This window comes from Protopterus annectens, chromosome 7.part0, assembly GCF_019279795.1.
Source record: "Protopterus annectens isolate FY-2018-M chromosome 7.part0, PAN1.0, whole genome shotgun sequence".
Taxonomy (NCBI): domain Eukaryota; kingdom Metazoa; phylum Chordata; order Ceratodontiformes; family Protopteridae; genus Protopterus; species Protopterus annectens.
The window spans coordinates 1,197,792,839-1,197,819,552 of NC_056739.1; the positions used below are offsets into that span (position 1 = coordinate 1,197,792,839).

The 26,714-nt window shown below is 43.1% G+C and overlaps 1 protein-coding gene across 2 annotated transcripts in view; it reads right to left on the reverse strand.

Moving 5' to 3' along the window:
• CPEB1 (cytoplasmic polyadenylation element binding protein 1) overlaps window positions 1-26,714 on the reverse strand; it is a 2,007,200-nt gene that overhangs the window by 1,501,917 nt on the left and 478,569 nt on the right. For both annotated transcript variants that reach the window (XM_044077812.1, XM_044077811.1), the window contains exon 5: window positions 2,286-2,399. In XM_044077812.1, coding sequence (XP_043933747.1) covers window positions 2,286-2,399 — 114 coding nt within the window. The remainder of the gene's footprint in view (window positions 1-2,285; window positions 2,400-26,714) is intronic.

Consider the following 26,714-nt stretch of genomic DNA (forward strand, 5'->3'; position numbering starts at 1 on the left):
ACATAGAATTGAGTTTCTCTGGTAAAACTAAAAATTTTAGAAGTCTGCACAAGACAATGTTTTGGAAACTGAAAATTCTTATACAGGCAGTTTTTCCTTCATCTCCATATCTAATTTCTGCAGTTTATCAGCTTATCTTAATAGCTACTTAAAGCTAGTCTTTCCAGCCTTAAGTTGACGTAACATATTCCTCCAGTCTCTCCATTAAAAAAAAAACTCTGAATTTAACTTTCTCTAAATTACTGGAACCTGTACCAAGAATGAAACCTAAATTGCTTTTTTTTGCGCTGAACAGCTGCTAGGTGGTTCTTCTCCAGAAGTTCTTTTCAAGCTGATCATCTTTCTTCAAATTTCTTCCTCACCGACTTCCAGGCAGTGTAGTAACTATCCAGCAACTGAAATGTGCCTATATTATAACGTTTTACAGGCTTTTTATATGGTTTTCGATATTCACACTGGGACAGGTTTTCAGAATACAGCCATCCTGGAATACTTGCTTACAATTTGTCATTACACAGATGCAACAAATCTCATCAGATTAAGGTCTTAATTTAGACATCTCAGTTTTTAGTAACAGTGCCCATTAACACTTTTCACATATTTTAACTACCTGAAAAGAACAAGCCTGGGCCCAAACTGATAAATACAACATTATTCCCATTTCACAATATGCATCTGAAACACCAGGCACCATTTAGAGCAGAACATACCCACCCATGAAAAGAAAATTAAGCAAAAGGATTAAATTAATGCAAAGTAACTAAGACTGACAAGCCACATCAGGCTATATATTATGCTAGGACTTAATCATGCAAAAGGCAGAAAACAGAATTATGCACAAGTAAAACAAAGCATAACCACATCCTGATGGTGATTACTGTTTCATTAACCAACCCTGCTTATGGTTTTACAACTCTTCCTGCTTTGAGGAAACATTGAGATGAACGGAGTTATAAGAAAAACTACTTGTGTGGTATAAACGAGTTGTTTTCCAAGATAAAGTCATTACAAGGTACTACAAAGGTTAAAAGAAAGCCTGCATCTCCAAAACTCCTCCTTGTTGACACCACAGCCATAATTTTAAAGGGGTCTATATTACCAGTTCGAAAACCCATTTCAGCGAACATCACAAGACAGACACGTACAGTGTGAACTACGGTAACGGCGAATGTTCAAAACCATGAAACAAAATGTTTAAGTGCCATGGTTAGCCCATCTACGGTATAGCTCCGTAAGGTAAGTGTGCGATAGTTACGGACCTTAGCGTTAGGGTGCGGGTTAAGGTAAGTTCATAGATAGTAATGTATGTAAGGTTTAGTGTAGGGTTAGAAGCAGAGTTTGGTTAGTGTATGTATGTGTTTTATTTATGTTTGGGTATGTAGCGTGCGGTGGTGTTGGGCGACTATGATGGTTTGAGATTTGAAAATTCGCGGTTTAGGGGGTTCGGCACATTTGCAGTTCATGCTATACATGTTGGTCTTGTGGTGTTCGCTGAAATGGGTTTTCGATCTGGTAATATAGACCCTTTTAAAGAGAACCACAAATGTGGGCTCAAAAGGGATGTCAACTTCTCTATCATGGCTTAATATCCAGGAGGGGGGAAAAAACTTTTTAAAGCCCAGAATACAAGATACTGGCCCAAGTGCCAAGCTGCAACTTGGGATGTGACAAGGGATAAAAGCTAATCAGAAACATCAAGTTAATTCAACTAGCAGCTGTGTGTCAGCCAGTATTTTATCAATAGGGGAATGGCAGCACCTGTATTCCCTGACTGAATAATAGGGTTAAATAAGGATACATAAAGGGGTAAAAGGCAAGAATTATATCTGGAGGGTTCCTCTGACCAGATGAATCTCAGAGGAACCTATCATGGGCTGTCCACTTAACCTATTTGTTTTACATTTAGATCCACTGACAACGAAAAATAAAACATTCAAATTCAAGGATAGAGCTGCTATGGTAATCAAGAAGATGTAGCTTTGTTTGCAGACCTTTTGTACTTCAATTCCAGAAAAGGACACTGCAGTGTTGTGGAGCATTGAGGTTGAAGATCATATTTACGGTCAAACATGCAAAATTACCCTTGCACTCTGTCAGTAAAAGTAAAAAAAGGCTATAGTGTACCAAGAGTGCAAAATGCAGTGCAAAAAATAGCCTAGCACAGACAACGCATCTATGCTAGATACACAGATGTAAGATACACTGCTCATCTCAGCTGGATACATAGCTATATCCATCCATCTACTGATAACACACATCTCAACTTAAGACAAGGTTGTACTTACCTTCAGTGATATCCCAAGGGACTCCACCCAGGAACACTTTGCATGAGTAGATTGGATTCTTGTAGTTTCTTGGTGGTAACTGACCACTCCATGTGCATGTGGCTTCATTCACTGCTACAATGTTCAACAAACCAAAATGAAAATCCTTTACTCAGTATGCTAACCTAATCTGATTAAACATTACATCTAATACTTGCACAGCTGTAAACTACATGCAGAGAGTTACTACACTGACATGTAAATGAAGAACCATGCTTTATATGTAAAAATCACATCTCACCAACTTAAGCATGTATCAACATACTATACCAGGAGTCCATGAATTCACAACAGGAATGTATTTGTAAAACATCAAAAGTCTAGTCTAGCAGTAATTCTGGATCATATGACTCACTTTTAGCCTTCACGAATCATATATTCTGCTGCTAGGAAGCCAGGTAGACCAACTTTCAGAGCTGTGCCCTCACCCAAGTGGCTTCAGCAGGCTTTCTCCCACACAGATGTGTCAAGTACAGTACTGGCAGAGGCCATATTCTAATGTTTACCACAGTGTTAGCTACAGTCGCATCTTACTTCAGCAGTGTCAGTCTGGTGGTGTGGCCTGCTTCAAGGACCAGTACCACCCATATGGGAACTCTAGCTTGTGAATGACAAAAAATGAGGAAAGTACAGTTGTGCACACTTACCATAAATGTAGATGTTAGAGTGTATTCACTGTTCCAGTCATCACACTTGGGTTATCTGCCTGCAGGTAGCCCTCAGTCGGCCCGAATACCAGAGACTTAGTATTTCTGTGTCAGATACTATCGCTCCAGGACTGACATCAGGTCGTCAGGGGTATAAATACAGGCAGCCAACGCCATTAAATCAGTTTTTCTTGCCCCAAATGTCAGGAGCCCCCCAAATAGGGAGCTAAGTTATGGTGGAGAAAACACCAGTAAAAAGTAAATACCAAAACCCCTGAAAGGGGTGAGTAATAGCCACACAGAGGAGAGAGAGACAGAAAAATCAGGAGGCTGGAGGGAGGGAAACCAGGACTGCAACAGTGAATACACTCAAACATCTACATTTATGTTGTGTACACAACTGTACTATGTTCTTCGTGTTTCACTGCTGCAGTCATCACACTTGCGTGGATTCCCAAAGCTAAAGGGTGGAGGCAAGTCAAGAAGAGTTGGGGCCGTCTAGTATGCCTTGTAGGACCTGCTGTTGCAAAACCTGTCCTGGATTTGGAAATGATAGGCAGGTGATGATGCTTGGTGAAAGTGTGCACAGAACTCCAGGTAGCAGCATCCAGGATGTGCCTGGTAGGGACTCCCCTGAGAAATGCTGTAGAGGTAGATGTTGCCCTAGTGGAATGTGTTCTGACCCCCTGAGGGGTTGGTTTCCCATGGTGCTTTCAGCAGAAATGGATGCAGTGTCCTATCCATTTGGAAATTGTTGTGAAATGGCCTTGCCCTCTGTCCCTGCTGCAAAGCTGACTAGTAAATTGGTCAGATTTCCTGAAGGGCTTAGTCATATCAAGGTAGAATCTGAGCAGTCTGTGCACGTCCAAGGAGTGCAGGATCCTTTCCCCTTTTCTTTGGGAAGAAAGTTGGCAAATGGATGGATTGGTTGAGAGCTACACTGGCCACCACTTGAGGCATAAAGAAAGGGTTCTAGTCCTGAGGGGAAAGCCTGTCAGCATGGAAAATAATGAAGGGTTCCACAGCCATAAGTGATTGTAGCTCACTCTTCTAGCTGAAGTGATGACCATAAGCAAGGCTGTTTTCCGAGAGGGGAATTTTAAATCAGCCAACGCAGCAAGTTCAAAGGGGAAAGCGTGAGCTTTTCCAGTACAAAGTTAAGGTCCCAAGCAGGGGTGGGTGCTTCTCCTTGGTGGCCTTAAGTTGTTTGCCCCCCTCAGGAACTGTTTGACAAGAGGGTGCGAGAAGAGATGCGGCTCAGTGTTGTAATGAGCCGAAATGGCAGAGGTATGGATCTTAATGGAGAAGTACAGGCCTTTGTGGTATAGATCTGCCAAGTAATCCAGCATTAGAGGCAGGGAGGGCAGAGTTGTGTCCTCTCCTTTAGACTGAATCCATGAGCAGAACCTTTTCCACTTACCGGCGTACGATTTTCTTGTACTGGGTCTTCTGGCTTCAAGAATGATGTTCAGCACCTGCTTGCTTAGGGTTGCTGGTGAAGAAATAAAGGAATAAGCCATGCTGCAAGATTTAGGGTTTGTAGTTGTGGATGCAAAATCTGTCCCTCCTGCTGAGAGCGCAGGGTTCGGTTCTGGTGTAGGTGCCATGGTGGCACCAGTGACAGGCTGCGCAGAAGTGGGTACCAGTGCTGGCATGGCCAGTCTGGGGCAGAGTTGTCCTTGGTCTGTCCTCTTATCTTGAGTAATACTCGAGAGAAGGGGCAGAGGGGGAAGGCATAGATTGAGAGATTTACCCACTGAAAAGATAGGGCATCACCTTTCCAGGCCCTGCTGTGGGGATTCCTGGTGCAGAATTTGCTGAGCTGGTGGTTGTAGTGGGAGGCAAAAAGATCCACTTCTGGGGTCCCCCCACTTCTGAATCAGAAGGTTGAAGGTGCTGGGCTCCAATTACCACTCGTGTGGGTCTAGGAGATTTCTGCTCAAGTCTGCCAGTGAGTTATTTGCCTGGCTGGAATTTAGCTTGTAGATGGACTTGCATGTTCAAGGCCGTCTGCCACAGGGCCATGGCTAACATGCAGAGTGGGTAGGAGTGGGTTCCCCCCTGCTAGTTGATGTACCACAACTGTGGTGGTTGTTTTTATTAGCAGTTGTCCTGGAAAGAAAAGGTATCTGAAAGCTGTCAGGGCATTCTGCACAGCTAGCATCTTTTTGGTTGATGTGCAGATGAATTTGACTTGGGCTCCAGTAGCCCTGAATGCATTTGCTGTCCATGTGTGCTCCCCAGGCATAGTCTGAAGTGTCTGTGGTTAGGGTCTGGGTGGCATGGGGTTGAGTAAAGGGCAGTCCCTTGTTGTGGTTGCATGCTTCTGTCCACCAAAGGAACTCTGCCCTTAGACAGGGTATGATAGGAATGACAGTTTCCAGGTCCTGAGAATGTTGGTACCAAAGACTTAAGTACCATTGAAGTTTCCGCATATGCAATTTTGTATATGGAATTAGCAATATACATGAGGCCATGAACCCTAGGGCCTGCAGTATTTTTCTTGCAGATAGCTGGGTTCTAGTGGCCATTTGTTTGAAGTAGGCTGTCAGATAGACTTGTTTTTCTGATTTCTGAAGTGAGGAATGCCATCTGGGATGTGTCCAAGCTTGCTACCAGGAATATAATTTTTTGACTGGGTACCAGTTTTGATTTATTTTCATTGGTGTATCACAAGGAAGTGAGAAGGTGCTTTACAAATGTCAGGTGCTGCAACAGCAACTCCTGACTGTCCGTCTGAATCAGGCAGTTATCCCAGTGTAGGTAAATGTAGATATTTCTCTGCCTGCAGTATGCCATGGCTGGAGCCAGGCATTTTTGTGAAAACTCTGGGCACAGTAGATAAACTAAAGGGAAGTGCAGACAACTGATAATGCATAGAGCCTGCCCTGAAACATAGACACTTCCTGCATGACTCCCTTATGGGGAAGTGCAGGTAGGCTTCTTTTAAGTCTAGGGTAACCAACCAGGCATCCTTGCCTAGCACAGGAAAAAGCTGTTGTAGGGTAAGCATTTTGAATTTTGGTACCACCAGGAAGGTGGAGAATTGAAAGATTCAGGATTGGTCATCAAGAGCCCTCTTTCCTGGGTACCAGGAAGAGTCCTGCAGTAGAATCCTTAACCCCTCTGTTCTACTGGAACCTGGCTGAATAGCTCTGATATTGAGCAGGGAAGCTACTTGGTTTTGAGCCGCTGCCCACTGATTTTGAGGAAGGTCTGGAAACCTTCTTGGGGTTGGCAGTGAATGGAAAAAATCTGTACCCCCCTGGGATACAATGTTGAGGACCCAATGGTCCTGTGTGATGTACATCCATTTTGCATGAAGGGCAAGTTTTCCTCCTAGGGGCACAACTGGGCAGGGCTAGGGAGTGGAGTAGGGAAGCCATTGTGAGTTTTTTTCCGTAGGGAGGTGGCTTACCACTCCCTGCTTTAGGGGTGGGGGCACTCCATTGCAGAGATCTTTGCATACTCAGACTTTAGTCTGGGTTGTCGGTTTCCCCTGGGTCTAGTTTGAGAAGGCTTGGAGGGGGCTGGAAAGGACCAGTGTTTGGAAGGGCAATGCCTACTAAATCTAGGGGGTTGCACTAGTAAGAATTCTTTAACAGTCTGCATAGACTTAGCTTTTTCTTACATCTTTTTAAGAACCTCTTCTGCTTTGGTGCCAAACTGTCCTTGTTCAAAGGAGCGTCTAGTAACTTTGACTTGACATGATCTGGCAAGGTCTGTTCCTTGAGCCAAGCATGTCTTCTCAGCACAGAGCCAATGACTGCTTTCCTGCAAGACGCTTCTAGGGCGTCAAAGCTACACTGCAAAGTATGCCTGACTTGGCTTGCAGAGTGCATAAGCTCCTGCAATTCTTTATTTTCTGCAGTCTGTAAAGGTTGCCACTTTTTGTTTAATAAGTTCCATAATATGTTGCTGGTACTTAAACATGTGAGACTGACAACTCAATGCCGTAATAGCAAGAGTTGCAGAGGTATATACCTTCTTACCCCATCTATCCAAAGCTCTGGAATCCCTGTCCAAAGGGGTGGGATTCTTGGCTGTAGTTGCCTTGATTCCTTTAGGCCCTTGGGAAATGATCTCTGGGTCAGCAGTAGGATTCTTGAAAATAAAGTTGCAAGTATCAGGTACTCTGTAGTACCTGTCTGGTTTCCTAGGGGCAGGAGGTAAAGTGTCAGGAGTAAGACTGGATTCCATAAAAACATCAGCAACAACATCCAGGACTGGGGGTATTGCTAAAGGCCTGTGCTGAGGCAACTCTAGGAATTCCGAGTCTCTTTTTGGACTGAGGATAGTCTTGGCATTCCCAGTGGAAATACTGTTTAAGGTATGCAAGGTTTCCCCAAAAGAAAAAATGCTCTGGAGGGGAGGCAGACGGACTGGATTCCTCTGCTTCTGAATCCTCATAAGCAGACAAGGGTATGTCTTCATAATAAGAAATCTCAGTCATTGGACTCCTGGTCTATAAAGGCTGAAGGGGACCAGTCTCTCTCTTAGCAGGGGAAGGCTGACTTCCCCTAATCAGCATAAGGTCTTCAGCCATTCTAAGCATTAGATTTGGTGGCATGGGAGCAGGTGCATGCGCTTTGGTAGTCGAATCTCTAGGCGTAATGCGTACTCTGGGCCTAAGAAACACTGTAGTTTTGGTTAAAAAGGAAGTCTGAGTTGAAGATCAGTTGAGCAAAGAACTGCCTCAGAAGCCGGTGCCTACACAGTGGCTCCGGACCCTTCCAAGGTAGAGACATCCACAGGTTCCATAGTTTAAGTCTAGCAGCATACTGGACTCAAATGGGTCTTGGTAGAGTCCTGCGAATCCATTGAAGCGGGCATCAGGGACTGAGAAAGCGCCTCACTGAGTACCAGCAGACTGGCAACTAGTTTAATGGAAGCACTGTCGGCAGCTTTGGACCTATGCGGTCCGTCTTTATCCTGTTATTTCAGAATATCAGTAGTCTAATGGCTTACCAAAGTCATTTCAGAATACGGAGGATAGAGCGCAAAAGAATTTAGTGACAGAGCCCAACGACAAATGGTCCGGGCATTAAGGCACAAAACTGACAGCGAGGTAAGTCGTGGTCTGGGCCTAAACTGGTGACGCAGTATAAATGAAAATCTGAGGTATTTGCTTTCCACAGGCAAGACAATTGTTAACTTTTTCTGACATCGGTTAGAGCAAGAAAAAAGGATCCCCAATGGGGTACTTAGCTTTCGAAGACTTCAGGATCATTCAATTCAAACGGAAATTCAGGTAGTGGCCGACCGGCACTTGCGAAATACTTCGGGCTATTCGGCAAGAAAGACTGATGTAATGGCATCAGCTGCCTGTTTTTATACCCCCGATGACCTGACATCAGTCCTGGAGCGACAGGATCCAACACAGAAATACTAAGTCTCTGGTATTCGGGCAGACTGAGGGCTACCTGCAGGCAGATAACCCAAGTGTGATGACTGCAACAGTGAAACATGAAGAACATCTGCACTGACCCCTAGCAACCTACTTCTTAAATGCAATCATTTAAACTATTTGGTGATGAAATATGGCTCAGCCAAAATCAGTGGTCTGCCTATGTCTGGTGACACAACCTGGGTACTTTTGCAACCCTCAACTTTAGAGTTAGTTTAGGCCAAGGCATTTGATGTAGTCACTCCCTAAGCTACTGCAGGTTCTACTAGTTACTCCTCCCAAACCAAATGGATACACCAGTGATTACACCTCAGAAGGATCCAGTTCTTGGCTTTGTAAACAATTAAGGGAAGGACTGTGTTAATTTGATCTCAGTTCATGAAAACACGAGACTGTGCGGAGCTTTTCTGTCAGCCCACCCACATAGTCCTTTATACAGTCCTTTTTGAGAAACTCAAGCCAAATGCACTGAGGAACAAGCCAGTGTTTGTAAGCCTGCCCATGTAAGGGCTGAGCAGTTCTGCAGCTAAGTCATTCTCCCAGGCATCTTTATTTTAACTTTCCTAACGTTTATGCCCACAGCGCCAGGGTTTTAAATTCCTGGTGTCATAGGTCTCTTCTAAGAGGGCTGAACAACTGGGGAGGATTCCAACATCTGTGACTCAAAGGAGAATGAAATAGGCTTGTGTGTCAACACTGAGGACACATCTGCTTCACCTCCGAAGGCCTCCTTTAGTGACACCCTTCTCATAGGGCAGAGTTCCAGTGGGAGCCCAGACAGTACTCTGGCCCAGCTCAAATACGTAGTCCAGAGCACAAACTGTTCATCTAGTCACCGATGTCCTTAAAGATGCTTTTACTAATGCATTTTTGGAGCAGGATCCCAACAACTCATAGGAAACCCAACAGGTCCCACCTGATTCAGAATTAAAGTTTCTACTTCAGAACTTCCTGATACAGCTGCGACGTCCCTGGATTCCATGAAAGGATCTTCTTTGGCACCTTCCCACCATAAGAAACAAAGTCCAAAACACACAGGACAGGAACAAGAGATTTAAATATGAAAACAATCGTTTCAGCAAAGTATCCAAATAGATTTGGGTGCTAGGTCTTCCCCAAATATTAACATTACTCTGATGTGGTACATGAACAGAAAGAGGTACCCACCCTTGCATCCTCCAGTAGTAACTATGCAAGCGAGGGAGGAGGACCAAACGTCAGGATGGAGCTTCAGAGCAGTCTACAACTCCTCAATAGAATGTCTTCACTGACTTTCAAGATAAAATTACAACCGAGGTGCAGTCTACATCTAGAAGACACTTGCATCAAGGCTGATAAAGCAGCATTAAGTTTCCTCACGTCCAAGCAGCCATCAGCAAGGTCCAGAACCATATATTAGCAAGCTACAGAACTCTGACAAAACCACAACACCTATCTACAAAAACTAGAATCACTTAGTATTAGCCCCAACACCATTTTCTTAAGTGATCTAAACTATCCTACTATTGACTGGGAAACCTACACCATCACTAGTGCACAAGCACTGGGATTTCTAGACAGTCATCACAAATGCCCTGGAAAAATTAGAGTACCCACTGGGGGAATAATATCTTGAATCTCGTCCTAATATGGAAGCATCTTGCACAATCCCTTGCGTTTCATCACCACTTGTTAGATCTGACTATAAAGCAGTCTCCTTTGAAATAAAACTGAAAACAGAGATCCAAGGTACCTTTAGAAATTTCTTTAAGACAAACTGTTTCTAAGAGATACATTGGCAAACTTCAAATCCCCACCAAACCGTTAACTTCAAGGAATATGCAGAAATGTACACCACACTCTACCAGCATGTAGACAGCCACATAGACGCAGCTGTACCTCGTAGGTACGTAGGTGTACCTGCAGGCAAACCCCAGAAACAAGCCTCCATGGTGGAATAACAAGCTTTAAAATGAAAGGAATATACTTTTGCTCAAAAGACTACTAATTCAGGCACTTGATAAAATCTGAAGCCAATCTTGAGGCTAAAATAGCTACACAAGTCATAGGACCACAAGGTGTTTTTAGTTATGTTTGTAATCTGAAAGGCACAGTGCAACAGTGCACTAAGAGGATTGTGAAGGATGTTATAGGTTCATAGGTTGGTACTAGGCTATCGGCCCTAGGGCCTATACAAGCCTAGCCATAACAATTCACTGACTATTTCTTCCCACACTATTTACTTTCCCGGACCCTTATCTAGCGGGATGACTGTCATGATCCCCAGTGTGAATTTTCTCCCTCCCATCCAATCAAGGTTCCTTTTGAAGAGGACCAAAGAGGCGCTTTGCTTGACATGTATGGGCAGTCTATTCCAGAGTCTGGGGAGTCTCTGGATCAGGAACCTATCACTCCAGCATGCTTTGTTTCCGATGACAAGGTTTAGATCCCTGGAGCGTGTGGCTCTGAGGGATTGGGATTTTTTTAAGTGTAGCATGTCCAACAGCTCTGGGTTTGACAGGGCCTTGTATGTTCAGCAGAGATCGCCTATGAGTAGACTATATGCGACAGAGTATAGTTAAAGTTTAAGGCGGTCAGTGTAGGGCATCTGCCTTAGGCCTGTGATTCTTTTAGTGAGGTATTGCTTCGGCCTTTCCAGTTGCTGAAATTGTCTTGAGAGGTACATACCAAACGGGGCGTTGTATTCTATAATGGGTCTAATGAGGGATGAGTACAGTGGGACAATGATCTTTTTTCTGGATGAAAAGCCCTTAGTGATGGTGTGCCACATAGGATTTCCTGACTGTTGTGGCGATGTGGTTATTGAAGGTGAGACCACTGTCCACCTGTGTCCCTAAGTCTCTTAATACACTGTTTAGTGTACTGCCACCTATGTGGTAATTAACGGGTACATGTTTTTTTCCCCAAAGGGGATAACTATACATTTCTTGGCATTGAGCTTGAGCCCATGCCTCTGGCACCAAGCATCTGTTTCTGTTAGGCCCTTTTGTAGAGTACCCACATCATTTGGGAATTCAGTAATGGCTCCCAGTTTGCAGTCATCTGCGAACTTTGTTAGCCAGAGCCCTTTAGTGTTGGCCTGTACTTCAGAGAAGTAGATGCCAAACAAGAGCGGTCCCAGGACTGAACCCTGAGGTACTCCACTTGTCTGGAGCTGGATTTGGAGTCTGCTACTTTCACAGTGTTACCTACAATGAGGAAGATATGGGGAACCTACCTGCAGATAAATTTAGTTCTAAATCTACCCCTCTCCCCTTCTCCTATTCCTCAAGATGCACCTGAAACTGGCTTGTGTCCAGCTATCAAAAGTCCTATCAAAAGCTATATACTGCATTGATGGGTCCTGACAATAATTCCTGGATGCATCTTAAATAACAAGCAGCACAACTTTGCCACACCCCTATTAACACTACTCAATCTTAGCCTCCATACAGGTTTTGTACCAAATGAATGGAGAACAGCTAGTCATTCCTCTGTAAAAGGGGAGACCCTTCCACAGACCCACAACTCTGACCAACCTCATATGCAAAGTCATGGAAAGACCTATCATGGAATTAATCAGGACATGGGGGAACCACCAAACACTAGACGTGTCTTAGTTTGGATTCAAAAAGTGCAGGTCATGCTTACTCAATCTGGATTTTTTTTTTTTTTTTTGAAAAGGTCACCTAAGCAATGGATGAAGGCAAACAGGTATACATTGCATACCTAGGCTTTGCCAAAGTTTGATGATTCCCCACTCAGCCATAGCAAAAAAGCTAAATTGGGAATGAATCCATCTATCACCCACTGGATTGCCAAATGGCTCACAGATAGGACACAGAATGAAAATAGGGAAAGTTACACCCAAAGACCAGACATCCAAGAGAGTCCCCCAAGGTTTTGTACTGGGACCTCACTTGTTTGCTATATACTTTTCTTACGTAAAAGCAGACAACAAAGAGCTTTGTTTGCAGATGACTAAGCTAGGAACAGTCACTGAATCCTCATAGGGCTTAACCATCCTGCAAGAAGTCTCAATCATGGTAAAACTAAATGCCATAAAATGCATTACTGCAGCCATTGGGAAGTCATCTACCCCAGGGAACCATCACAATGACAATACCCCCTAAGCGTTAACCCAGCTGTTTGGGATTTAGGAACATATGTGGACAGTGACCTAATTTTAGCCAATGGGTGTCACTGCTGTAAGAAAATCCTTCTACACTGCACAACTTATAAACAAAGATTGCATCTACACACAGGGATGTCATTGTCCCCCTTTACTCAGCCCTCAGGCCAATTATCGAACATAATGCCCTCCGACGTGCATGTCTGGACACATGCAACTGGAATGTCCACACACCTTACTAAAAAGATACAAGGCCCAACATGCCCTACATGGACAGACAACCCTGTCACTGTACTATATCCTACAGACTGCCAAGAAGTCACCTGTGTCTGGCATACAAGGCATCATCTGACCCATTACTGATGGTATTTACTGAACATTAGCAAGTCAAATGGCAAAAATACTTTTAGGGGTCTAAACATCTTCTGCAATAATAAAGCAGTTTGGAGGGACAGGTACACCTCATAGAGAATATTGTTGCTATGGAACAGACTCTCCATCCACACAAGGCAAAGTTCACCTTTATCAATTTTCAAAAGCAACTTAAGACTTGCGGATAGGAAGCAGAAAATGTACCCCAGGACTGCCCCCTGTACTACTAATGGACAGATGCAGCTCCTAAATGCTTCATCCCACGCATGGGTCCTCTTACATTAGCTATGGTGTGATCTCAGTTATTCTTATTAGGTGCAATATAGAATTATCAACCATGGGATGGATAAGGCCAATATACAACCAAATAGGACAGATTTCAAACACAAAAAGGGAAACTGGCCCACAAAGGCAGATAATCTAGTACGTAACTATAAGCCTATGGACAGCTGCATACTGATCAACAGCTTCATTTCAGCTGTTCCAGTCTGAAAAAAACTGATAAGTACCAGAAACTTATTTGGTTAAAATTCAGTTACTGGCTAGTAAGTACACTGCCTGGATGCCAGCAATGAATAAATCTGGGGAGCATGAAATAAAATGAACTAGAAACAGTGGAGAGAAAATAGCTGGGAAGGATCCCTGCAGCTGTTCAGCAAAAAGTAGTTAAAGGTTCAGATTTGTTTTCAGATTCAACTTTCAGTAATTTAGAGGAAAAAAACATCCAATGTACTCAAAAGTGATTAAAATAAATGAAACGTGGAATGAATGTCAACTCAAATAAGATTGGAAAAACGGAAGCTTTAACTAGCTTATACTCAGATGAACTGAAAACTGCAAAGTCAGAATTTGAAATAAAAAAAGAATGAGCCTTCAACAGCTGGGTCAAAAATAGAGTTAAGACAAATGGCAGAGAAAAACTGAGATTTTCTGCTGTACCAGAGAAACTAGAAGGAACAAACAGTTTTATGAAAACACAAATAAGCAACTGGACTGTTTCACAGCAGGATTTAATTAAAATGGGCAAAGCGTGTATGCTCCAAACCTTGCCATGGGAAAGGAGCCAGAACCTACATTAGTAAAGATGCAATCATACCAGCAGAAGGATGACTGACAAAACTGTGGTATAATGGAGAAGTATTAAAAATTGGAGACTGCAGAGTTTGTGGAAAGCATGACTCAACGGCAACTCAAACATAAAACTATGCGCACATCAAAGAGGATGGTGGGTGTAAACTGCCATTAAGGCAGTGTGTTCTACAAACATTACTGTTGCACAAAAGATTTGCTCCACTATGTTCAGCACACTGCCTTACTGGCAACATGGGTAGATTCCCAAAGCTTAATCAACTGAGAGGAGGAGGAAGGATAACAGTCCAGAAGCCCCTGTAGAATGGTCATAGTGAAGCTCTGGATTCAGAGGTGTCCAGCTTTGTAACTGCATGGTACAGACACAGGATCTAATACTGCTTCTAGAATATTTTGACTTTCAATACACCACTGAAAAGGAAAAGGGCCCTGATGGAATGAATGCTCCTTTACCTTGACTGGATTCACCTTGCCATGGTGTGTGCAACAGAAAATACCAGAGGACAACCAATGTGCAGTGGTTTGCTTGAGACAGGTTGGATCTTTGCCCCTGTGTAGGAAATTAGCTTTTTAGCCTTCCTTAACGGTTCGTTCCATCAAGGTAGGGCCCCAGGTTGCTGATGCAGATCCAAGGTATGAACAATCTTCTCTCCTTAATACTTTTGTTCTGGAAAGAACAAACGGAAATTAATAAAATGTGTGAATTCTGAGACCACTTTCACAGCATGAAAGACTGGGTATTGTGCAACACAATCCTATTGTGGAAAATCAGGTAAGGTTGTTCCACTATATGAGCTTGCAGCTCAAACTAGTCTTGCAGATGTCACAACAATCAGCAAGAGTTTTCCACATGAAGTGCTTCAGATCAGCTTGAGCTGCTAGTCTGAAATATGCCAAGGTCAATTTTTCCAGAAGACAGCTGAGATCCCATGAAGGAGGGATTTGCTTGAGAGGGGGTCTTCTATGCAATACGCCTTTCATGAATTGTTTTACCAAAAGAGAAGAGGTGGATCCACTGGCAGATGAGCAGAGGCCACTGCTAAATGCACCTTAAAGCATGCATATAAGGCATCCTGAAATGAGTTTGGCATAATGGTTAGGGTTCTTCACCTTTTAAACTGTTTGATTCAGACCTTGGGTTATTGGCTAGGCCTAAAATGGTCTAGTATTTACCTATGAACCCAAAGAGGCTAACAAATATTTCAAGACCAAAGGGATGTTAACCTCAAGGGACCTTCTGCTCTCATTTACGGACCACTTAGAAAACCTAAGCTGTGTGTAAACAAGATTTTCTGGTAGGTTTTCTAGCCTCATTTAACACCTGCAGCACATCCTCAAACCAAATACCTAACCAAGTTAAAATTGAATCACCCAGACTGTCAGTTGCTCCAAACTGGAGTGCACCAGTTGCCCATGAGATTGTGTGAGCAAATCCAGAGCATGAGGAAGACTGTGGTAATTGCCCTTGGCCAATGCCATTAGAAGGGAAAACCAGGATTGCCCTGGCCAACAGGGGATCACCACAATGACATCTGGCATTTCCCTGAAGCTCTGGAAGTACCCTGTGAAACATGGGAAGTATGGAAACACATCAGAATATTCCTGTCCAAGGGGAGACAGTCTGCCCTCTCAGCTTGACTGTATGGGTGTCTAGAACAGAATTTGAACCTGTCCATTTTGAAAGGAAAGCAGATCTACTTGAGTGACCCACATCTGGATTCCACCCTAGACACCAGTGCCTTGAGCTACCACTTCTGCAGGTTGGCCCAAGGTCTACTTAATCCGCCTGCCACGTTTTGCGATAATCGGATGCATGATGTCTGAAGAGTCAGACTGCTATAAAGCTAACTCACAGACCATCACTACCAACTGGTACAAAGGTTATGAACTTGTACCACATTCTCGCGTTTGCAACCAAAGGGAGGACTCTGCATCCATAGCTGGTGAACTTTCAAGGTGTGCATCACTGCACACATTTCCTTGATGTTGATGTGCTTCTGTTGTGACCACGGGCTTCCAAGTGGCTTGCACTAGCACTCCCACTGACAGCTCCCCAAGCGAAGTCTGAATCTGTTGGGTCAGACTGCCACACCTGTGAAGAATGAAAATCCTGGAATGATCTTCAATTGTGCTCTCCAGCACTCTAACTCTTGCCTGATAAAGGGTAGCACTGGCAGTTGGGACACCACAGTAAGTAGGTGCTTGGTCCAACAATTTCTGACATACCACTCAATTTCCTTCATGTGGAAGGAAGCCAGTGATATCACAAGAATCATGGACACCATCAGTCCTAAATATTTAGGAATTCTACTGCCAAGGTGATGTTCGTCCTGGAGAATTCCTGAAACATCTGGTAAGACGGGTCCTTGTCTTCAGTAAGAAAGACCACTTTTCTTGGTGTCAATTAAGCATCCCAGAAGGCCAGTCTGTGTCTTCCAAAGAGCGAACTTCAACCCTAGCTGGAACAGCTAGGTCAAGACCAACTTCCAAACACCTGGATACAGACTAAGGATCAGCAAACAATCCAAGTAAAGATGTGAATGTCAAAAGTGCGACAGTGGGCCAATGTCAGAGCAAAGCATCTGGTAAATATTCGGAAGTGCAGTGGATAACCCAAAGAGCAATACTGAGAACAGAGTATGAACCAAGCAACAAATCTCAAATCACTTCTTAAGAGATGAGCAATGGGGATATGATGCACATTCTTCAAGTCCAAGGTCACAGTGAAGCAGTGGTCCAGTAAGAGAGGAAAGCAAGGCCTGCAGGGTGAGCATCTTGAACTTTATCCCTTTTTGAATACTTGGGTCAAGGTCCCCAAGTTCAACACTGGTCTCCAAGGCAGCTCAGTTTTGGGAACTAGGAAAAAATCTGCAGTAGGAACTTTTCATTCTTTCCGTAAGTACTGGTTTTATAACTCACGTCCAGTATTTGATGTAGTAAAGGAAGGAATAACCAAGTCTACTCTGGTTATTTTGAGGGACCCCACCTCCCAAAAGGAGGCAGATTTCTTCCACAGTCACCTGTAACCTCTGCTAATGATGTAGAGTATCCATTTTTTTGAAACAGACGGCCATGCCACCATATTGAGAGTTAAGTTTTGAGATGGGGCATCCAGAGGAGGATTTAAGACTGGTGTTGCACCTCAGCAAAGCCAGACGAAGTGAAGTAGGGTATCCTTTTGGGAAAGAAACCCCACTGACAGGTTTGACAGAACACCTGCCCTGACATTTCCTTTTTGCGTCTTGGTCTTTGTTCGTCTGACTGTTTGTAGGCCTGCTGAAAATTATACTATTTGAAGGAAATTTGGCAATATGAGCATCGGACACCCCTTGCATCAGTTTACCTCAATCATAGAAGTTTAAGGATCTGATTAGCTACTATACCAAACAATCAGAATTAAGTGGAGCATTCATGGCTTTTTTTTTTTTTTTTTAGGCCATCAGAAAAGGGCTGGCTGTGCAACCAATCGACACGAACAGATTTTGCAACAGAACTCTGCACCTAGAGAGTTTGGTTCTCCGGTACCGGAACCAGAAAATGATAGAGCCACAGAAGGCATGTCCAACACCTGTACAATGCACAGTTGTGGTTACCACCACACCAGGGGACATGGAGGCAAACAACAAGTGGTCAAATAGCCAGCCCAATGCTACTGTGGAGCCACTAGCCATAGGGTGAAGCATATTTGGTTGATTTCTACGTTTCATAGCTGCACAAGGAGTGGATGTTTGGGGAAGGTGGGCCCTTCGAGTTAATTAAGTCAGGGGATAAACAGCCAGTTCAATACCCACTGTCTGCATGGTTAGCCCAGCAAAAAAAAAAAATGGACAAGGCCCACTATTCTACTTCTAGATAGTAATCTGAATTCTATCTCTGCAAGGATACTATTCTGAATACTGAAAATACCGTCATTTTACTCAGCGTAGTAACAGTTCAAAGCATGTCACGAAAGTCCCCTAGCTTTAATACATAGTTTGACTCTACAAATTACAAACAGCATAAAGCAGTCTTAGAAAGGGAATAGTGTAACCTTATGAAAAATTCCTGTCAGAAATGTTTAAGACAGAAAATGGCGCTATAAAAAATCAATTTAAAATGGATAAAGTTTCATATGTTGTAAACCCACTCAATCACCTCAAACAATAAAAAAAGACCGTAAAAGTTTTTTTGTCCAAACTTTCAAATGACGCTTAAAATTCAGTATAAATCTTATGCTACAGGTAAAGTACCCCCCCCCCCCCCAAAAGTACCTACAATCTTCCAATCAGCAAAAAATAAGTCAGCAGAATACACTATGCATTGAGAAAGGGGGGGGAATAAAACTGAAAATGTTTCTTATCTGAGCTCAGCAGCTAGAGATCCACAGTAATGAACAGTCTTCTAAGAGATCCTTCTCTTACTATGGCACTAGAAAACTGAAAGGGTCTTGTCTGCGGTTCTGAAAAGCAGTCCCTGCACTGCCAGGTGACTGGTCCATCACACCCACGGACACGCAGAGGGAGGGACTCTGCTTTGGCAAACTACTGCAAAAGGGCAGCAATGCACTACCTCTCATATGCCAGTAAGGCAGTGTTGCTTGTTGAACACATGCAAGTAAAAATGTACAAAACATTTCCTAATAAAAAAACTGTAGGTTAAACTGTGAAGTTTTGTACAGTGCCCATGTCGGGAGTATTTTAAATGTAGGGGGTTAGTTTTCAGCAGCTGTTGAATGTGTTAGATACTCAAGTAAACAACCTTTTAGTTATAAAAATACAGGTTTCACAGTATAAGAAGGCTAAACAGAAGCAAGCTTAAGTAATGCGGTTATCTTGGGCTGCTGAGGTGGGGGGTGGAATGTAACACTACTGGCATTAGTTCTAGAACCAATATAACTTATTTTTACAAGAACACATGTTATTGCCCTTCATGTAAGCTGTGAAAAGTTTTTTGCAAGCAAATAGCCTTAAATGGAAAAAATGCTGACAGCCATGAAAAATTCAATTTCTTGAATCTGCAATGATACTAGCTCATTTTCTTCCATTAGCAACAGTTTTCAGCGATGACTCCTGCTGAAAGCACTTTTAGCCAGGTGAATTCTGTATGTTCTATTCCAAGTGAAATAGAATCTTTCATGCATATGCCCACGTTTAGCTGTTTTTTCCTCACTGATTACTACTACAAGGAAACGAAGCAACTGCAGGTGCAAGCAATTCATCTTGAGTTCTGAGCATTCCTTGCTGAGGAAAATGTAAAAATTAAAGGTACAATGGTAAGCAGTTCAGTGAAAAATAACTTTTGAAACACAGGAAATGATCAAGAGATTTTAGCGTCCCCAGTAGTTTCAATACTTTGATGCATTTAATACAACAGTGTACAATTTTGTTTTATTTAAAGGTAGACAGTGCATGAGTTGTGTATGCTTGCTTTAAATTAACAGGGGTTGAGGATCTGAAAATATATTTGCTTTCATTAAAGTAAAAAGACTTGAGAAGTGTGACATAGGTTCAAATACAGATAAAAAAATCAGCTAGCCAGTTTGTGCATGCAAGCCAAAGTTGCAAATACACATTCAAAACGCTTGTACGATACATGGAAACAGCTTATCATAATGGTTAATCTAGTCATACTATTGTGGAATGTAAACAGTTACAGACTAAAAATAGTACTGAATTATATTAAGAAATGCAGAAAGGATATACTGCAGGAGACCCATTTGGAAAGAAAGGAGCATATGAATTTGACAAAGGATGTCAGGATGGATATTCAGGAATATCATTCACAAAGGAAAATGGGAGTAATACTAATTGTTAGAGGGGCTTCAATACTGATAAAAGACTGGTAGATTTGTGGCAGTAAGTGGCTATTGGCAATGGAGAAGGGACTATGATGCAATATTCATATTCCACTAAAAACTGCTATAATGGAACTTAAGAAAAATTTGGGAGAAATTGGCTTTCAGCATGGAATATTACTTCTAGGTGGGAATCTGAATTTTATTTGCAATAGTGAGGATGCATCAGGAGGACCTAAATCAGAAAGTAGAGGGTAAATTTCTGAAGACGTTTATGAAAATATTTGTTATGGAAGATGACACCAGTAGTAGAAAGGACAATAACTGGGCTAGAGTGGATCGAAATTATATTTGCAAAAACAATTGAAATCAACCCAACAAATCTAATTGTTTCAGATCATGCACCAATGGAAAACAATGCAGTGTAAAGAAAAAAGTAAAACAATTGACACTGCCTCATACATGTTAAAATTTAAGGAATGCATACTGGAAATAATTTGAGAGATGTTAGTGAAGACAAATTTCTTCAGAAGGAATAGTTAGTGAGATAAAATGAAAATGCAGTGAAACGGTAGAAATTAGAGAAAGACAGTTAAGTAGTAAGAATTTAGAGGTGCTTATAGGAAAATTGGAAGCTCACAGAAGAGGAGCAACTGCAGAATGCTAAAGAAAAATTAAGAGTGCATTTTTATAATATGCATGGTCAGAAAGATTGCTGTAAAGCAACTATAAGAACTCCAGAGCACAAAAACTTTTAGCACAGCAACTTTGGCAACAGAAAGTATAAAAGGTTGTTGCCAAGCTTGGAGAGCCTATGATGAGAAAAATAACCAGAGATACAAGAGAGGTACTGCAGATATTTTGGAAATTGAAAGACTGGTATAAGAGGAATTTAAAAAGCAATAGACAGCATGAATGGAAATATTTATGGGAGACAATTATGCAGAGATTAGTGGAAACAAGGCTCCACAACTACTAGTGGAGATAGGAGGACATGAGATAAAATGGTATTGCATTCAATCTGCAGGGAAGTCTCCAGGAACAGATGGCATATCTGTGGATGTTAGAGAGGGAGTAAATGAAGACTTACAAGATGTTTAACAGCATTTTAAAAGGAGGGAAGCACTAGAATCTTGTAACACCACTCTGGTGACTGTACTACCCTAAGAGGCTAAAGAACTGACAGACCCAGCTTCATAAAAAAGTAGTTGTGTACTTGCCATAATTTTCCATCTATGTTATTCCTTTTTCATTCATCCTCGACCTGTGGGGTTTCGGATCAGACCCTGCCACTTTCAAAAAGCTTAGGCTCCAAAGCTCAAACTCCTCCCCTACCCATAATTCCTCACTCCCCTCAACTACCTCAGATAGAGTTTGCCGTTACCGCACTTCCAAAGTATAGTTAGACAAAAATGTACACATTCTGAAAAATACTAAAAGGAACAGAAGCTCAACAAGAAACACATGTTCCTATAGGCATATTGTCAGGTCATTCACTAAACAGAGAACAGGAGGAAGGAAAGGTAGAGAAAGAATGAAAAAGGACAACAGACTGAACATTATGGCAAGCATATCACTTCTTTACCCAATGTCATTTTCATTCCTCGTTGATCTGTGGGACAGAGTCCCCATCTACAATAACACAGGGTGGCCTTCATGGAAGAATATTAGAGCATTGCAGAACCAAAAGCAGCTCTATTTCTAGACACATCCACTTTATAGTGGGAAATGGAGGTGAGAATTTTGACTGAGGAAGTCAAATATCAATTGAAACTTTTTTCCCAAAAGGCTTGAGGAGTTGGCACATTTATTAGTGAGAGCCTTGATTCGCTGAAGTAAAGAAATGCCTCTGGATTCATAAACTGCAGTCATATAACCATTTAGCTAAGGTAGTCTTGGCAACTGGTTTACCTTTTTTGATGTCCAAATAAAGATATAAAAAGCCAGTAAAATTTTCTAAAAGATTTAGTTATGTCAAGATAAAAACGCAGCTGTTTGAACATCCAACAGATGAGTAAATCTCCCTTTGTTTTGGAAATTGGGTAAGACTTGTAAGTTGATTAGAAAGGACGGGTTGGTACATAATTTTTCATAAGGACAGAGTAACATTAAACAGGGATATTCAGAGGACAGAGCTTGCAATTCGGATACTCTTCTTACAGAAATGTTAACCAGAAAAATGGTCTTCCAAGATAGGAATTTTAAATCTACTTTGAATGCTCAAAGGGAGGATGAACTAGAGCCTGTAAAAATCAGTAAAATCCCAAGTGATGGATATTTAACAGGAGGACAAAGAAAATTACCCTCTAAGGAAGGCCTTATACAATTTGGATGATGCTAAAGATGAATTTTCTCTGATATAATTTGAAATGGCTGCCAACTGTACTTTTACAGTAGAATGCCCCCTCTTGAAAAATATAAGCAAGGAAATCAAGCACGGCTGGAATAGGAGGGGGCAAAAGGATCTAACTGCTGCTGTCGAGCCCATATAGAAAATCTTTTTCATTTGCTCTTATAGATTCTCTTAATAGATTTGTGGGAGGAGAACAAAATGGTTTGACTGGGGATGAAAGCCTGGCAAATCTAGTCATCACTGAAACTGGACAAACCATGCCATTAGGTTTCAGGCCTGGGATATCTGAGTGAATTTGCCCTGATGGATGGGACAACAGATAAGGTTCAAGTGTCCATGGAGGGCAAATCAGATGTGACCAAAGGAAGGTGAACCAGATTTGCTAAGGCCAAAAAGGGGCAAGGAGAATCGCCTTGGTCTTCAACCTGGAAGCTTTCTGAAGAAAGTTGAGTATCAACGGCAGAGGCGGAAAGGCAGCCGGAAGGCCAAACATGGACCAGAGCATCTCTGGGTGACTGCCCCCGAGGGGGAATAAAGGCTAAGAACCTGCTGCACTTCTGGGAAGATGTGAAGAGATCGCAGCAAAGCTGATACCATCTGCTGAAGATCATGTTCGCCATCGACTCAGAGACCACTCGGAAGGCATTAGTAAGAATCTGCTGAGGCTGCTAGAATGTTATACTCCCCTGGAATGTGTGCTACAATTAGAAAGTGGTTGGGTAGAGTTAACACTGCCACACATTGCTTCTCAGCTCAGGGGGTATGATCTGGTTCCCTCCTTGTTTGCTGATGTGGCATACTACCAACATAGTCCATTTGTATTGCAATAGTCCCTAAAGGAAGAAAGCTGTGGAAAGCATGCAACGCTAGGACTGCTCTCATCTCCAGGACACTGATATGCAGGTTGGTCTCCTGTGATGTCCACATGCCTTGGACGTCCAACCCAGGAAATGCCCCCCCCCCTCCCCAACATGGGAGGCATCCATGGTCAAAGTGGCATTTGGTTGGTGGGGGATGAAGAACAAAGGGGAGTCCTTGAAGAATCTCTGAGTGAAGTCACCAGAGGAGAGAATCTATGCACAGCTGACAGTTTGATTGGTTAGCTGAGGGGGTATTGATGTAATGACCACTAGAGTGCCAAGGTCCACTGCAGAATTCTCTTGTGTAGAAGTGCTGCCAACAGCGTTATGGTGGCAGCCATGGAGGACAGGGTCCTGAATACTAGTTTTGTTGGAGGAACTAGAAATACCAAAATGTGTCTGATAAGTAGTCTTGGGTTTGAAATATTGTCTGGAGTCAGGAAGGCCAAGGCTTTGGCTATATCCAAATGAGCTCCCAAGTCTACATTGTGAACTGGCTGTAGCAAAGAATTTTGCATAATTATTGTTACGAACAAGGTAGGAGCTAGATGCATCAGTCCCTGGCTTGGAAGAGTAGATGCCTGGTTGGGGAGGTTAGGAGCCAGTCATCTAGGTAAGGAAATATGCAGAATCCTTGCAGTCTGAGATTAGGTGCAACTACTGCTGTGTATTTGAACATCCCAGGGGCTGTGCTGAGACCAAAGGGAAGCCCTCTGAACTGAAAATTGTCTCCCAGCCTGAAGCGTAGATACCTTCTGGAGCATCTGTCCATCTTAATGTGGTAATACGAAAACTTCAGGTCAGAGTACATCCAGTCATTCATTTTCAAAAGACATAGAACAGACTGGACACTGACCATCTTGAACATTGAGATTTTTCATTGACTTGTTCAGGGATGTCAGATCCAAGATGGGCCTGAGGTCCCTTGTCTTTTTTGGTACTAAAAAATCTTGAATAAATGCCTGATCACAGCTGACCTGGCGGGACCTTCTGGGTGACTTTTTTGCAGCAGCTTTGAGATCTCCAACTCTGCTGCCTCTCTCTGACTGGGTGGAATATCTGGGAGAGAGCTTTTTGGTTTGGGGAGTTTTGAGAATGGAATTGAGTATCCTGTAGATATGATCATTTGCACCCACTGATCATTTGAGATAGCTAGCCTGGCTTTTGGGTGCAAGGATAAGTGCCCTTCACTGCCTCCAAAGAAGGCTAGTCAGGCAACCTTTTAGCAGCACTGAAAAGGTCTGTCCAAGCATCCCAAAACCCTTGATTTTGTTGACTCCCTCTACAGCATGGGCAGTATCCACCATTGTGACAGTTTCCCCCTGTGCCTCTGGGGAAATATTCTCAATTCGTTACAGGACCCTGATAATTTCTTGAACCACAGTCACGCACCCTCAATGATTCCTTGAAAAGGATCTTCGGGGGGGGGGGGTAGACAAACAGATTCCAAAGACAGATGGGGTCATTCCATTTCTCTCACTATAGGGGTCTCTCGCCTGTAGAGAGAAATGGAAAGATCCTGGCCTGCCATTAGAATCTGTTTCTACAGGAGAGTCTCTCCTCCAGTAAGCCCAAAGAACCCATCAAAAGGGGCACTTGATGAAAGACATCTTGAAAGGTTCTGCAAAGTCAAAACCCCATTCAGACATGACACCTAATGGCAATGCCGGAACCGGCGACTCTTGAGGTATCCTCTGACACATGCAAGATTAGCCTCATTGACGCATGGAAAATTGACTGTAGAGTGACCAGTCTGGAAAAGGACTTCCTCTCATCTGACATGGACTCCAGGACAGAGCTAGAGATTTCTTTGATTAAATCCTTCTGTAGTCTAGTAAAGTGGGAAAGGTAGTTGAAGGATCATAAGGTAAAGGAAGACTAGGCATAACTTCACTTGGTGACTGTCAATGGCCATGGACTCCCTGTTAGGAGGATGAACAGTGGTGATTTATTGGACCAGCTCCTCCTTGGTGGGTGCCGTAACAACCATGGCATATACTGGGACTCCTTTAGTCCAATGGTGTCGGTCTGAGCAAGCACTAAGGATTTTGTCAAGCATGGGGATGGGTTCTACAGTATCCAGGTCATTCCATGCCCTGATAGTTCAAAAAGTGCATCAGAATGGGGGGGACACACAAGATGTAGATTAACTGGATCCGAAAGGCCCACAAGAACACAATTTCCTCAAGGGTAGGGTTTTGGAAAGACCATCCACCACTAATGCAGGATTTTCAAGATATATATGAAGTTGAAATCCTTAGGTGGAGATCTAGGGGACCCTTCCCCTTCCTCAAAATCAGTGTCTTCTTTAACAGATTCACACTGGGGAATCCAGGTGCCTCCTTTTGCACCTGCTCTTCAAGGAAATATCAGTGGGGTGTTCTGGTGAGAACTTGGGAAGAGATCAATGGTTCCAAATATGGAAGTACTTTTAGGCCTTGCTGGACAAGCTGTCCTAAGGGGGGCAGTGGTGAGGTCTCAAAGTCTATATTGGGCAGAGAAGTGAATACGAAAGAGCAGAAACCATGGATCTGCTGGCCATGAAGAACCCTACCACCACCTCAAAAGCTGAAGGGGCCAGAGATGCCGAACACCATCCTCCTGGAGCAGAAACTACTGGGGCAGAGGATCCCTGACCCCCCCCCACCACCAGCACACTGCCCTGGGAGGGAAGTCAGAGCCAAGCTGTCGATCAAAGACACTGCAAGGGGAAGTGACAGCTCAGAAAACTTTGGAGTAGATGTCACCCCTCAGAGCAAACGCTGAAGCTTCAGGTGCGCGAGCCACTCTGCCCTAACAGTCAGGAAACAGTAGAGGAAGCTGCCCGAGTGAAAGCAAGAATTAGCATCGGCTCCATCACCTCGACTCTCGGGTATTTGGAACAGAGGGCTCTGAAGCAAGAGTTTGTATTGGAGAAGCACCTAAAGGGCTAAAAGGTTGGTAAGACCCCCATCTGGATCTGCATCTGAAGGAACCTCTTCAATCTGTCCACCTCTGATTCAGAGGGGCTGTAGGAGGACGTGACAAACTGTACAAGGTGGCATGGATAAAAGCTTAGGATCTCTTTACAGGGAGACCCTATGATACGCGAGGTGTGGTAGGAGGAAGAGGCTCTGAAAGCAGGGTAGCTCACATCCAAGGAAATAACGGAGTGGACTTTGATTCAAGGGTCTGAAATCAAATGCCCCAAGGGCCTTAGCTGGATGCCTGTTCAAATATGAGGAAGCAGCTTTCCTGGGGAATATTTTCTGCATTCCCTCGCTTCACACTTCTTTGAGAGGGTTGAGCCCTTGATGAAACTGCAGACAGGTCCGGATAAGGTAAAAGGCACCTTCAAAATAAATTTATTTCTCCTGTCAGCCAGTGCTCTCTAGTAAAACCCCTCACAAATGGAGCAAGAGGCTTTGAAATGAGCAGGGGCGACAAAATATATGCACTCCCTGTGGGCATCAGAAGAGGGAATCTTGTGCCCACAGGAAAAGCACTTTTAAAAACCTAAAGGATTCTCAGACATTCTATAATCATAGGTAGAAAAAAGGAAAAACTTACTAGAGAATGCCAGCGGATACCAACAAAACCCAACTATTTATATAACCAAAGGGTAGGATACAGCAGAAAAAAGTTCTACGGAAAAATATTCAGCATAGCTGAAAAATCTTCAAAGGAGCTTGAGCCAGCGACCCACGATACTTGTCTTAAAAGCAGCAAACGAGATCTGAGGTAACTGGGGGAAATGAGGCAATATGGGTAGGGGATGAGCTCGAGCTTCTGAGGCCTT